General features: G+C 43.8%; 1 protein-coding gene across 3 annotated transcripts in view; it reads right to left on the bottom strand.

Moving 5' to 3' along the window:
- SNCAIP (synuclein alpha interacting protein) overlaps positions 1-15,466 on the bottom strand; it is a 75,173-nt gene extending 59,707 nt beyond the window's left edge. For 2 of the 3 annotated variants that reach the window (XM_006029020.3, XM_006029018.3), the window contains exons 1-3: positions 15,200-15,466; positions 14,988-15,090; positions 2,629-2,701 (exon numbers count right to left, since the gene is read on the bottom strand). In XM_006029020.3, coding sequence (XP_006029082.1) covers positions 2,629-2,701; positions 14,988-15,044 — 130 coding nt within the window. In that variant the 5' untranslated portion in view covers positions 15,045-15,090; positions 15,200-15,466. The remainder of the gene's footprint in view (positions 1-2,628; positions 2,702-14,987; positions 15,091-15,199) is intronic. The other variant, XM_006029019.3, reaches the window with a different exon arrangement.
- Between the last annotated feature and the right edge of the window lie 33 nt (positions 15,467-15,499).

Below are 15,499 nucleotides of genomic sequence, written 5' to 3' on the forward strand. Positions count from 1 at the left end.
GCAGGGGCATTTTATCTAAAGCTTATTTGATGAGCTTTAGATAAAGTGCCCCTGCCACCATTTTGAAGTGTGGGGACACTGATACAGGAGACACAAAGGTTGATATGGAGAGTCTCCTCCAAGGCACTGTAATAACAAGCCTCCGTGTACTCGTGTATAGGTGCCCTTAGTTGTGTTATCAAGTTACCCTTTTGAGTATTTTTAAAAAGAAAATATGACCTTCAAACTACAGGAGTATTTAATAAAGTTGGGGGACTGGACCAGCTTTTCCTAAAGCTGCAAAGCTGTTCGGTATATAATTATTTAAACTGTCAATAAAATGCATATATACAAGGTTGTTTGGGTAAATCCAATATCTACTCAAAGAACCTTGTCTGCCTCTGTCCTTAGACCGACATGGCTACAACCTATATCCCTGGCATATATGGTTATCATTCATTTACAGCTGTTTAAATGCTGTCTATAGGTCTGGGATATAGCTTATGTTTATGTGGAAATAATATAACAACAACCACAACTTGAAGAACTTACTAGGGGGACCAGTGGGGTTTGGGAGAGACCTTGTTCCCCCGAGCACCTCCTCGAGTAACAAGGAATAACGGACATAAGTTGCTAGAGAGTAGGTTTAGACTAGACATTAGAAGGCACTACTTCACAGTCAGGGCGGCTAGGATCTGAAACCAACTTCCAAGGGAAGTGGTGATGGCTCCTACCCTGGGGGTCTTTAAGAGGAGGCTCGACGTTTACCTGGCTGGGGTCATTTGAGCCAAGTTCTCTCCTGCCCAGGGCAGGGGGTCAGACTAGAAGATCTACAAAGCCCCTTGCAATCGATGAATCTATGAACTTAACAGATTCTCTATGCTCTGCAAATCAGGAAAAATGGAGACCACCTCAAATGTGACTATGAGAAAACAGCAGACTAGATCCTTAGCTACTGTAAACTGATGTAGCTCTATTGATATTTTACACTTATGTACCCATGCCAAGAATAAAGAATCGCAGTTTCTTATTCTACTACATACATAGGTACTCAGTCATATTACTCTCTTCCAGTAGTGCCTAAATTTACCTCTGTCTATCCCTACAGAAGACAATAAGTTTGCACAGGAGTAACCAAAAACCTTCCTGTAACAGACCCTGAAACAATCCAGCTGTATGTACAATTTTCTATATTCACAGCTGCACTGAGCCATGAATATCCCAAGATATTTAGGAAAAACCAATAACAAATACCCAAGCCTATGTCATAAGTTTACATAGGATTATGTTGTCAAACTCTTTGCCCCAAATTTAAAGGAGAGAAACTGATTTTGTAAACAAGAGTTGAGCAGACCTGCTCAGTTTTCCATTCTGACTAAAGGGCATTAAGGGACAGATCAAAGCTTGAACTGTGATTTGTTGCATTTACAGTTCCTGCTCCTTCTTGCTCTGTGAGGAGTAAAAGTTACTTTGGCCCTTTTTGTACAGCAATTGACATCCTGAACCAGGCCATAACCATCTCTTCTTGCTAGTGAGCGTATATGTTTGTGTGGGCTGCTCCTACTCTCCACTCCTTCTGTACCCAATTGCTTGCAGCAGGAAGTTGTGTGTGAATAATCCCTTCCCTCCTCTCTGAAGCTTGTTACAATCTGAGAAAGGGTGAGAAAAGAAGTAAGAGGGGTTTTGCTTCCCTCTATTCCCAAGTACAGCTGCATAAGGGCCGTGACAAGTTAGCCCGTAATGATTCTGGCAGGAGGAGAAGCTATTAGAAAGCTTCAAATTTAGTCACAAACCTTGTTAATTTACAACTCTGTGAAAGGAAATACAGAAATAAAAGTTGCCAAAGTATGGCATGGTTCTTAAAGCTGTTCATCTTCCCATAGATTTCAGGTTTCAGCTGTAACTTTTAGATTCAACAGTATTAATGAAAGCACACTTAAGGCATCAGGTAGAGGCCTAATAAACTTTTCATAGTTCAACACAAAAGTATTACTCTTACCAATTCATTTTGGTCAACACACTGAGAAAAAAAACAAAAGGGGCTTAATCTGATTTACAGAATGAAAAACAACATTGAATGCACTTTTTTCAGTAGAGGGAAAAGGTTCCCAGCTGGTTCTCATCTATATACCATGACTCTTCATTTAGTTTACACTATTAAACTAAAAAAACTCTGCTTTAATCTTAACTGTTGCAGTATGACTTAGAGTAGATTATATCTTGTAGCATCCTTGATAGGGTTTCAGATTCTGGCAAAACATCATCCCTCAAAACTGGTCATGGCCATATGGGTAGTAAATGTATCCAACATTTTTTCATTGGCGCCTACATCATTATGTCTTGTCACCAATGGTTTCTCGGGTTTTCAAGTAAATTGTTGCATATACTGTGGTTTGGAGCTGCTGAGATGAAGCCCTATGTTTATCTGTATACAGCCAAATCCTTTTTTGGAACTTTTCCCCACTAATGAACTAACATCTGTTTGGGGGGCGGGGGGGATATCTATGTTTCCATAAAGCAGTAGAAAAATAAAAGAAAACAAAATAAAAGAATCCTACCAGAAGGTAAAGACTTGCTTTTTTTTTTTTTTTTTTTTATATATAAAAGGGAAGCAGGAAGAGGATGGGTGAACAAAAATGGGCAGCATACCTGGTTTGTCTTCATTTTGGGGATCACACCTTCTACATAATTCTGGGATGGTCTTGAGAGATGTTATAGAGTACTGAAAGAGTGAAGGAGACAATACATACAAAGTACACATTTTTCCATTAAAATGATATATCAGAAAAGTACTTCAATAGCAGGGATTCTCATTTTAAATATTCAGATGTTCAAAATTTGACAAACTGTAACCTGAAGGCTGTCCCTAATCAGCCTAAAATGAATCCAGTGGCAGCTATATGTGGAACCCCACCCCCCAAAAAAACCCTTTTCCCAGATTCCAAAATACATTTGCTATCAAACAAAAGCATTTTCTTCCTGGAATTTATCACTGATATGGGCTGTGACTGCTTGCATCATGATGGCTTCTCATATATTCATAGTTTCTATCAGCTCCATTACTATATTAAAATGGAGGATGTATATGGGCTATATTGTAAAAACCAAAGCCTTACTTTGGTCACTATTTTGTACAGCAGTAACATTGTGAGGGGTGGGTAAACAGGGTACTAGCCTCTAGACCTGACTTTGAGGGGGATGCATGATTGGCAGTCCACTGCCAGGGATGCCCAGGCCGCAAAAAAACCCTACTTATTATGCCTCTTGCATGATCTGATCTTGCAAGCCTGCCTGTTTTAAACAAGACTCATTTTAAAGATAATGAAATGTAACTTTATGACAATCTATATGTATGCTCTCCTATACTAGCATTTTAAAGATTTCATTTCAGATGCACACATAAGATCCTTTCCTCCAAAACAGGGTTTTATTAAATGCCCCCCACCAAAAAAAACACAACCCCCCCAAACCCTCCCCATGTATTAATACTTTGAAGTCAGAGGATACACCTGATGTTGATCAGCAAGTTATTTTCTGTATTCAACTTGAAAACAGAAAAAAATAAAGATGACATATGTATCTGACTAAGCTGGAATCATTTCCTTATAATCTTATGGAATGCCTTCAATCAGACATGATCCAACATTATAAAAGGACAATTTCCCACAAACAGAAATCTGGTTACTCAGTATAAAACCATTCTTAATCTAATGCTAGAGTGTTAAAAGAATTTATGTTCAAACCAATGAATATCTACAAACCATTATGCTTTTGAAAAAAATCAATTGCTTTTACACATTTAAAACAACTATTAAAAAAAAGGAGTAAACTTGAAAATAATAGGATTAATATAACCTCAAATGTTCATGAATGTATAAATACCACATGTTCTTAAAGGAAGGGATATTTTTACCTAGTGTGCTACTGACAGATGAAGCAGAACACTACATATAAAACCACAGCAGCTTTCCCCACAAAAGAAAGTAGTTTATTGTAGCAGGTTTGCTGTCTTGTTGATGGTTTGTTAATTGTGGGTACATCTACATATGCTATTAAGGAAATATGATAAACTCGAGTGCAGTTTACGTCAGAGTCAGCTTCTCCTGGGCACAGCATCTGCACATGCGCCCAGGGTGGCAGAAATTTGAACTGGGGTGGAGCAGCCTCAGGCTCCAGAGGAGCTGGCTGAGGCACAAGGGTGCTAAAATGTAGGGCTACGTGACAGGCAGCCCCCACAATTTAGCACCCTCATGCGCCAGCCATCCCATCACCATCTACATGTGCATTTAGGAGGAATTAAAGTATTGTGATGTAAGATAATACTGTCCTTGACAGTACTATCTTATGGTGGAGTTAGCGAATTTACTGGGCCCTACTACCAGCACACATGTGGATGGTGATGCTTTACTGTGGAGCTAATTAGTCAAACGAAACATATGATGGATGAAGAGAGAAAGATATTACTAAATCTACCAGTAAGTTATACACAAAAACACACTCAAGCCCTAAATGCTCTAGACCCTCATACCTAAGGGACTGTCTTCTCCCTTATGCTTCATCATGGTCCTTAATGTCAGCCAAGAACAACCTCCTGCAAGTACCATCTGTGCACCCAATTTAGTTGGCCAAAATATGCGGGAGGTCATTTTTGGGAGTCGCTCTTCTTTATGCCCACCAGAGCCCAAGCCTGACTATCTTTCAGAAGCAGTGTAAGACCTTTTAGCAGGCTTTCAGCAGGCGAGGTTAACCTTTTGATATTCTTTGAGGACCTGTTCTATTATTATCATTTTATCTGCCTAGTTTTTATGACTTCATATTGTAAGTCACCCTGAGCTCTTGGGGTAGAACAGCATAGACATCAATGAAATAAAAAATAAATAAATTACAGGAGTAGCATATAATTTTTTGTTATTTTTAGTACAAATTAAACTGTTAACCTATACATTTTGCTATTTCAGTATACAAATTAGAAGGTAATGATGAACTGGTATAATAAAATTCTTGAGAAGCAGTTCATGTCCAAGGAGTATGATAGCTTTACAAAACCAGCTGGTAGAGGTTAAGCTATTACAAAGTCTATAATTCAATTAGAATTAGGTCCTTCGTAGTCTACTGCTATGTGTTTTGTTAAGCAGGGTGCAAAAAAAATGTTCTCTTTTTTTTCTACTCTTTCTTGAAAGGACAACATTTTCTTTCTGGTTGGTTCTACACTGCATCAAAGTGTATTCAGTTACCAACAAGAAAATCTATTACATGCATTATAAATTTGATTGTCGTTGATAATATATATTTGATTTCATTAGCAGATTTCCGCCAACTCACCTCCATCCTCAAAAAGACTTCTGCAAACATAGGTGACTGGTAGGGGGTGCACATGCCCCCCCGTCGGGGCTGGTGCCCCCCCCGACGGCCAACACTGATGCTGTCAGTGGGGCCAGTGCCCCTCCGGCAGGGCCACCACTGTCAGCAGCTTCTGCAGGTGCCCCCCCAGATTCAGGAGGCACCAGTCACTCGTCTGCAAATATACATTTCTACCATCTGCCTTTTGTGGTTGATACACAACTGAATTTTAACTGAGAAACTACAGAGCTGCCAGGAGGTAACAAATTATCCTGCATAGTGAACTTTTCCTAGCTGCTAAAACACAAGCTATTGTCACATCTTCCCACTACAACTATTTTCTCTCATTCTCTAGTTTCAGTTCTGATCCACCAACTCTGGTTATTAAGCTTTCCTCCAGGCAGAATTTCAGTGTTATTCAGTGGGCCCAACTGTTATGCTGACAAGGGTGGAGCCCCCATTCATTAACCAGCCTGCCATTTTGGACCTACATAATATTTTAATGACATTATTTTCCACTTTTCATGATTTTATAATGCACTGATTAAGCATCACTATTCCTATCTTTTAAATATATAGTATTAATCCCTATAAAACTGAGCCAATAAGCACTTACGTGAAATGTCAAAGGGCACACACATGAACAGTTATCATAATAGATTTGTTTTTGGCAGAGATAAGAACCAAGGATTATTTTTTCTTTATCTAATAGATGCACTGTACTCTGGCCTTTACTAATCCAGAAAATGAACTATTGTAAGTTTGACCCAAACCAAGTTGTCAAACAGAAGCATGTTACTGAACTGGCTTGCTTGGCAACAGTGTATTTTTTTCTTCTCAAACATGTAGACACAAGATGCTGAGAAGTGCTGAGTGTCCTCAACTGTCCCTAAAATAGAGGGCATTCAGCACATTACCTGATCAGCAGAGATCCAGGTTTTCTGCTTCCCCACTGAAAAACAGAGTAAACTGCAGATTTTACCTTTTACTGGAGGCAAACGTGGATTTCTCATTTTACTGGACAAACCTGTGGATTTTGCAGTTTTGCAGCCAGCCATCTGCAAGCAGGCAGAGTTCCAGCCTGCAAGGGGCTGGGGGGTGTGGGGAGCAGGAAGAACGCAGTCAGGCAGGGGGTTCTATGTGCATATATCTGCACATGGCCCCAGGCAGCCTAGAGAGCAGCTCCTGCATGTAAACTGGTGTGGATTGATGTCCCCATAGGGAGGGAGGGAAGCAGGCAGTTGAGCAGAGCTGGGCTGGGGCTCCTGCCCAGCCAGGCACTTCCTGGGGCTTAGGGCCCAGGGCTGCAATGCATGCCAGCAGGGAGTGGGATGGGGCTGTGGATGGCTTGTTTGGGGAGTGGGGGGGATGGGGCCGGCCCCCCCCCACTGTGTGCACTCCCAGAGGGGCAGGTGGACCTGCGTCTCCCACATCTGTGCATGAGGTGGGGGTGGGGCAGGCTGTGCACTGTGGGCTTGGGGGGCTGCTTCCCACAGCAGTGTACACTCCTGGGGGGCAAGAGGGGACCTGTGCCCCCCACATCCCGTGTGCAGGGTAGGGGGTGTGCACTACCTGCTTCAGGATCATGCTCCCTGCCCTGCTGCCCTCCCTTGGGGCCTCTACAGCCCAGCATGTGTGACCCAGAGCTGCAGGGAACACCAGAGCCACACAGGAAGCTGCCTGCTGCAGAGAGCTCTGCGCTGCCCCCATCCCATGCGCAACCCTGCACTGCCACCCCCATTGCAGGCACGCAGGCAGGGGCCATCTCACTAGAGCAGTGTGGAGCTCACAGTGGCAGGCAGCCACAGTGGCAGACAGCCACGTTCCTGCGTGACTCTCCTGTTCCCTGCAGGGCTGGGTCACAGAAGCCAGGCTCTGGAGGCACCAGGGGAGTGCAGCAGGGCTGGAGCCCACAGTGGGCAGTGTGCAGCCCCCCCACCTCACACACAGATCTGGGGGGCACTGTTCTCCCCCTACCTCTCGGGAGTGCATGCCAGAGCAAGGAGCAGCTCCCCTCAGCCCGCAGCAGGCAGGGAGCCGGGCTTCATTCTGCTGCAGCAGCCACTGCCTCCTGCCTGGGGCCGAGGGCTGTGGACCTGGGTCCCTGGCCCCATAGCCCTGGGAACTGGGACTCCCCTCCAGCAGGGCTGGGGGAGCAGAAGCTGTGGGTGGGGGGCAAGGGGTACCAGCAAGACCAGGGGACAGTGAGAAGGGAGTGAGAGGCACCAGCAAGGCTGGGGAAGTTATGGGGGGGCATTCATTTAAAAATCAAGGCTTTTGGGGTTATCAGAGAATTGTCCATTTTTTATCAGAGAAAACAAGGATCCCTGCTGACCAGGTCTTAATATAAAATCTTTGCATGTCTGAGGTGGAAAAAGAATATTAACAGCTAGTAAAGATAAGGAAAAGCAAAAGATTTCTAAGAATTAAATGAGAATCCGGCTGAGCCCTGTTTTTCTCTGAAATAAACTATACATCTGTGGGCACACATCACTAAAATACAACCTCCTTGGTTAAATAACCAACCATTATTCAAGTGACAAGGGACCACAAAGTCTTAAGGAATTAAAAAAATCTAAAATCTTTGCATTCAACATGGTTTTGATATTTTAATACAGTCACATTTAAGCATTCACATCTACACAGGAAACATACACTTCCCTCACACTCTTTAGCAAGCATCTTCCATGCAATGTAACTCATGCTTAAGATTCACCTGCAGCTCAACAATAACCGAAAGAAAAAACTAGGTGGAAGGAAAGTTATATGTAGCAGCACAGAGACATAAAAGAAATGGTTTACAAATGGTTTTAAAATAAAATAAGGTGAAATGTATAGTGATAATTTTGGGTACTTATTAATCTTTAACTCAATAAAAAAAAAAGCATTTCTCCCTTTCAATGAAGAAAAGTTAAGGCAATAAGTATTTCATAAGAGTTGCCCAACCCCTCAATGGCACTGAACCTCACAGAATCAAGTCCATGGTGACCACTGAAAAGATCAGAGATCTTGTCCTGCTTTCACAGAACCAGTGGGAAAACTCTCAATAGGTACATTAATACATGCAATTAGCATGTAGCGATAAACTCTAGCACAGTTCATGGCAGAATTTATTGCTCCTGGGCGTGTTTACACATGCACAATGGACTGTAGCACAATGAGCCAGGGTGCAGAGCAGCTCAGGCTGGCAGGTGACCTCAGGAGTCAGCTTGCCAGTCCAGGGCTGCTCTGACCTGGCTCAGTGTGCCATGGAGGGGCTGGCTAGGGCATGAGGGTGCTACAGTGTGGGACTTGCCAACAGGCAGCTCCTGCACTGTAGCACCCTGTGCCCCAGCCATCCTCAGTCACTGTTTACACACGCCTTTTGGTGCACGAAACTACTCCACCATAGGATAGTATTTGTCCCTGACAGTACTATCCTACAGTGGAGTTAATTAGTTTATTACGCCCAAATACAAGTGCACGTGTAGATGGTGACACTTTACTGTGTCACTAATTAGCCAACTCCACAATAATGTGCGTGTGCAGATGCAACTAATGACTTCAGCTATTGTATTACATTTTTCCAATATGAAACTCCTTTCTTCTGCATTGTTATTTGGATGAAGCAAGGTTATTATAAAAAATTTTTTTTCAGATGTTACTAACATTATGGTCCTTTTTATCTAGAAAAGGGCAATGTTGTTTACTTTCTAGACTGGAAAAATGCAGCAATTTTTCCATTTGCATTAAATCAACTTAAGTAAAATTTAATTTTGGTTCCAAATTAAGGTCCACTATTTACAGTACTGAATTGACACTAAACCCTTTCCTTGATATATTGCCTTAAAACTGGATATTAAGTATTGTTTAAAAACAAACAATCAGAGATAGCTTGGGAATTAAAGTTATAGGTGCATTAGTACGCCAAAGTTTAAACATTTTAAATAAAAGTTTTGAAATTTTAATTTTTTTAAATTCATTTTATGGATTTGTAAGCAGGCAGTAATGTCCTTTTTCTGGATATTTTTCAAGGGTAGCTATTTACAAAAAGCTTTATAACAAGCAAAACAGTAACAGCCAAAAAGTACTACCATATACATACTGTTCTGGCAGTAAGACAAAGAGCACTACAAATTCTCCTCCAGGGACACAGTTACAAACCCTAGCTCAGTTCATAACTAAAAATGAATAGGGTGGTCTTATCTGTTGGACTTCTGCCTGCTTCAGAGAGCTCTCACACAATTTAGCAAACTGACAATTTGTGTCCAGCATCACTGAGGGTGCTGAAGGTCAGGAATGAGGCAGTTATGGATTAGCAAGGCACTCTAAAAAAAGCTTATTTATATAGTACCTCTGATCCAAAAGTCCACATAAGCTTAAGAGATGAATATGAATTGACAACAATAAATAAAAAACTTGCCCAAAAGCTCGGTGCTACATCAGCACTTTTATTTTTTCCCCTTCAATACAGTGCCTCCCAAATCTTTTGAGTTTACACTCTACCAGAATACAGCAGGCCACTCACACTCCCGTACTTCAGCTGCCACTAACCGTTACCATTTCCCCTGACCACTGCTACTTCCCTTGCTGCCTATTTTCTATGCTGCCAATTCCCATTAATACCACTTGCCACCACCACTTCCCCTGTTGCACATTCCCCTTGCCTCTAGTTGCATCCACCACAGAAATGTTCTGTGCCCCCTCCAGGGTCATGCCACACTATTTGGGAAACACTGCTTTAATTAATACAGAATTAATTTGTGCACATATTAAAACAACAGACCAAAAAATAATGGCGGCCATAACCCAAGAGAAAACAGTAGGCGGATGGTATGATTGTGAGGAAACAAACTGTGGACACCAATGGCTGTGATCAGCATGCATGGGAGGAACATGTGCGGTCAGACCAGGAAGGACTGCAGGAAGAACATAGGCTCCAGCCACAGCTACTGCCTGATATCCTTCTCCAGAAAGGATGTGGGGAAGTTTAGCCTGGCTATGGCAGCACTCATGTTGCTGTACCCCTGGAAGAGGCTCATGGCACCCCAGAATGGCCTGGCATCCAGGTCGAGAATGACACAGTACTCCAGATGGACCCTCACCAGTGCCAAATAGTGTGGTAAAATCACTTCCCTCGATTTGCAAGAGACATTCCTGTCAATAGAACCAAATATGCCGTTGTCTTTATTGCAACAAGAATACAGTGTTGGCTCACATTCATTGTATAGTCTATTGTAACCACCCCCTCCAGGCCAATCATGTATTATTAGAGCGAGCAATAATTAAAGGTAACTAGGAGAAAAGGCTGATCATTCAAGATGAGTCAAATCATCAAGCGAGTAACAGCTACCCTGCAACCATCACAAACTTACAACTGCCTTAATGTAGCTCTTCTATGGGTTAAACTGTATCCTGAGTCTTGGCACATGTGGTTGGTCCCACAGCCCCATGGCATACAGCGGGGCTGGGCAGCACAGCAACCAGACTCTGTTTCCCAGCAGCTCCAGCGGTGACTCCTTCCAGCTGCTATTGCTGGACCCAGGCTCACTGCCCAGGCACGCCCGCCCATCTACCCCACACCCACAGCCAGGGGCATGGAGTGGCATCAAGGAGCAGGATGCATGGGTGGGGCTGGGGATTGGGATTGCACGGCAGTACGAGCAAAACGCCAGGGCCCAGGGCAAAGCTGCAATCTGCTGCCTGCATGGCCCTGTGATGGGTACTCGTTCTGCAGCTAGGGACGTGCAGGGAGCAGATTGTGGCTCTATCCCAGAACCCAGCCCCATGTTGTCACCAACCAAGATCCCAGGTCTGGCCCCACACACCTGTCCTGCTCCCGGATGGAGCTCTCTTCCTGCTTATGGCCCCATCCTGTCTGCCTGGCTGCCCACCCTGCCTGCACGGGTCCTAGCCAGTCACCATGGAGACCCCGACATCGCTGGGCACTGACAATGTGAGACCAGGACCCACGGCAGAGCTGTGATCTACTCCCTGTACTCCTCTGCCTGCAGAACTAGTGCCTATCACAGGGGCAAGTGGGCAGTGGATTGAGGCTCTGCTCTGGTCCTGGCCCTGCATTGTTACTGCCCCACAAGCCCCAGCTCAGCCTCGGCCCAAGCCCCATCAGCCTATCCTGCTCCCACATACTGTTCCCTGTTCACCCACAACCCCACTCCAGCTGCCCACAGGGGCCACTTTGGGAATTTTGGTGAACTGTGGCGGGAGTAGCGGTGGAGGCAGGGGTGCAGACCCAAGCAACCACAGCTCATTAAAACTCCCTAAGTGACCCTTGAGCCAAAATAATTGCCAACCCCTGCTTTAAGATCATTAGGGAATATACTGTCTTCCTGCATGTTATTCCACATCTAATCCAAGGGGCCCTGGATCCGATTGGCATATTTGCTATAACCTCTGTGTTACAATAATCAGTAATATGTGTAATGTTAATCCGTATAACATGGGTGCGCAATAGACGGTTTGCATTTTAATTAATGAACATAGAAATCACCAAGTAATGATTAAAACAGATTAAAATTAAATAACAGGACTGATTTTATGAATGTTTCTGCCAAGGAAAAGTGGCAGGTTAAAGCTGTGCACCCTGACTTTTAAAAAGGCATATCAGAGATCAAATACAACTTTTTAATTACAGAGTGGGTGTGTCTACAAGAGATGCTTTACTGTCCATTAAATTAATCTAATGCACACAGTAAACCATCACTGTCTACACATGTGCAGCTATTACTGCACAGTATATTAGTCTAATGCACCATTTTCTAGTGTTTGTAGATAGAGGTACTATAAAAATAGTGCATTAACTAATGCACCTTACTGCACGTGTAGACACTGACCAGGAGCAATTTGCTCCTGATCAGCCTAGGCAGCAAGGGACAGGAGACCGTCACAGCTCCCAGGCATCTGCCTGCTGGCCATGACAGCTCTCTCTACCCCATGGAGATCAGGACAGTTCAAGATCTCCAAGTGGCTGAGAAGCAGCTTCCTGCTGAGCTGGGACAGCTCTCCCTGCCCTCTGGAGCTTGTGGCTAAGCCTCCATGTCCCTGGGGCTGGCACCTGGGGGAGTCTGGAGCTCCCCCTGGCTGCTGCAGGGTGGCAGAGCAGAGCAGGATAAGCCCTGGACTGGGCTGCTCCTGTTGGGTTCAATTTACTTCTGATGGGGGCACACATATAGACATGCGCTGGGGAGTGCTTTAATGAGCCTGAATTTTCTGCGCTGAAAATTCAAGTGCATTACCTGCACATGTAGATGCGCCCACCAAGTCACTTTTATCCTGTTCCTGCTCTTTTGGGGGATTGTACCTTGCTCTCTCACAATACTACTACTACTACTACTACTAATAAATGAAAGCATGTAACTCCAATACTTAATGTCATTTTGAACATAATGATGTGTGTGTGTGTAATTTAAATAAAGGTCACGTAACTCTACTCTGTTATTTAACCTGCACACAAATCTGTGATATGTGGCACTTAAATCATGGTAGCTTAAGAGTTTGAAAAACAGAAGAAAAATTTAGAGTTTCTCTTTATTCAGGAACCCATGTACAATCAAAAAAAAATTTAAAATATTTTTCCCCCTTAGTAATATAAAATAGCTCCTAGATGCCATGGGCAATCTCGGTGCCCACAAAAACCTGTGACCCCTGGCTGAGTTGTCTGACAAGGAACTCAGCTGAAAGAATGACTTTCTGATGCGTATACCTGTCCACTCAGAAATGGGCTGAGACCATCATATCACTTCACTGGGCCACAAGAATACTCATCACGTTTTAACAATTTTTAGTCATTACTTAATCAACTTTGGATCTAAATCTATTCTTCACAAAGAATTTGTAAAATTGTGCCTAGAAACACATATGGGGACATGATTCAGCATAGGGATGTCAAACATGGCCTGTGGGCCAAATCCAGTCCATGGAGCAGCGTCTTCTGGCCCATGGGGTTCCTAGAGACGCTGGAGATTTAGGTGTGGGATGAGTCAGGGCAGGGCCCATCACCAAAATCCAGAGTATAGAGCCCACTGGGGATGTGTCAGTGGCAGGTGGCAAGCAATGGCTATGTTAACCCCTGCGCTGTTGCCACTGCTGCTCATCCCACCACCAGATCTTGGTCCAGATCTGGCCTGTGAGGAGCCCTCTGGTTTGGGTCAGGCTTGGGGAGGGCAGGTGAGTTTGAGACACCCAAGCTAGTAGGTAATAGATATAAACAAGACAGCTGTCCAGAAAAACCTATCCTCTCAACTGGGGCCTTATCTTGTAATTTATCCCCATTTAATTAGAAGCCATTGTAAAAAATGGTAAAAATAAAATGCCTTTTAAAAGGAAGCTGTATGGGAATAGAAAACATGGAGCTTTTCAAAAGGACTGCCTACCCAAACACTAGCCTCACCTACCCATGACTGTGTCTGTCACTGGAAATTCTGACAGCAAAGAGCACCTGCCATGGGTAAGCTGCCAAAGCGCTGTTCATGCCCATAAAGCAATTGGTGCCACCACACAGCTCTGCCTGCAGCCCCGCTGGCAGGGCATGAAGTGCACCCTAGACAGGTACCAGGTGCTGAAGGGGCCATAGCATCTAGCAGAAGGTGTGGGTATGTCTACTTCCACCTTCTGCTAGCTACCAGCCAAGGGTTTCCTTTGCTCACAGAGACAGCATTGCTTTGCAGAGCAGTTTTTAATGAGGATACATTTATATTGCTGCAGGCAACACTATGCAGCATAAACTAGAGCAGGGAAAATGAGACCCTCTGTAAGAGAAGTTTATAAGAGTCTTGGATATGCAGGCTTCACTTTGTCAGTGACAGCACAGGTGACCTGCAAATCAAATTAATAAACGTAATTTACATCAGAATTATGTGCATGTTAAACTGCCCTCATTAAACAGGCATTTGGTATATAAACAACAGGTTCACTCATAAAACAGGAACACTTGTAGCAGAAGTATAATTAGAAAGAAGGAATGAAGTGTTTCAGTGGTTCCTGTAAGAGCTGGAAAGTGCATACTTCAAGGTGCAGACAAACACTAATTGTAGGGGTTTTAAAAGAGGAAGGCAAGCTGCTGGTTGGGAGTGTGCAGCAGCTGCTATGCTCTAATGGTTACATCTGCATGATCCCAAGGAGGTAAAAGTTAATTAAATTGCCCTAACTTTAACCCTGAGTGAAGGAGGATCATACAGATTTAACCTTGTATCATAACAGCTTGTACTGGCATACTTTGATATTGATACAATTGTTACATCTGTCTATAACCTCAGAAGAGCAATATTTTTGCTTATAATAATTCAAACTAGAATTATTTTAAGAGCAGTCCCAAGACTGACATTGTCTTTAAAATACTTGGAAACCCTTCTGATTCTAGTTACACCATAAAAGCTGCACATTTACAAAAAAAAAATACCCAAAACAAAAAGAAATACACACGCACAGCAAAAACCCTGCTGGACTTCTGACCTGGTCAACACTAGAAAGGGCAGATCTTGTAGATAAGCAAACAAATGGTCTCAATTCAAGTGACCCACAACAATATAACATATAATAGATAACAAGTACAATAAGGTATCCCCATGCATAAGGGCAAAGCAGGGTTTGGCCACCACCACCAAAACTGTATGACTGAGACACCTAACAATTGTAGCCCTTGGAACAGATAAAATAAGACTTATACTTACAGAGATGTCATCACTAAAATCGATTTCATCCAAATCAAGGTATTCAGGGGCTTCCATTATTTGTCTATGTACATCTTGGGCGAGTCAGAACAGCAGTAAAGTCCTATTTAAAAAGACAGGTAGGAACTTGAGAAAACTAGCGTTATACAACGGACTGACACAAAAACCTTTCTATGAAGCCAATGCGTTGCTGGAGGTAACGATCTTCATACCCATCAGAGGACGCTCCCCAAAACTTTACATTCCACTTCTTTTTTTTTGTCTACCCATCGTGGGGGCGGGGCGGGGCAGCAATTGTGGCTACTGAAGCAGGAGGTAGACGTGCCTTGCTGCTGAAGTGAGGACAGCATCCGAGTAGACGCCTCTGTTCTCGCACAGAGCCGGACTGAAGTCGAAGTGACTCCTTATGCACAAAACCGCCGGGCGTGGAGGCATGCCGGGCCGCGGTGTGGGCACGCGGGGGGGCGCGGCCGCGCTGCTTCAGGCCCTTGCCCCGCCCGCGGCCGCCGGGC

This window comes from Alligator sinensis, unplaced genomic scaffold (genome assembly GCF_000455745.1).
Source record: "Alligator sinensis unplaced genomic scaffold, ASM45574v1 scaffold1451_1, whole genome shotgun sequence".
NCBI lineage: Eukaryota > Metazoa > Chordata > Crocodylia > Alligatoridae > Alligator > Alligator sinensis.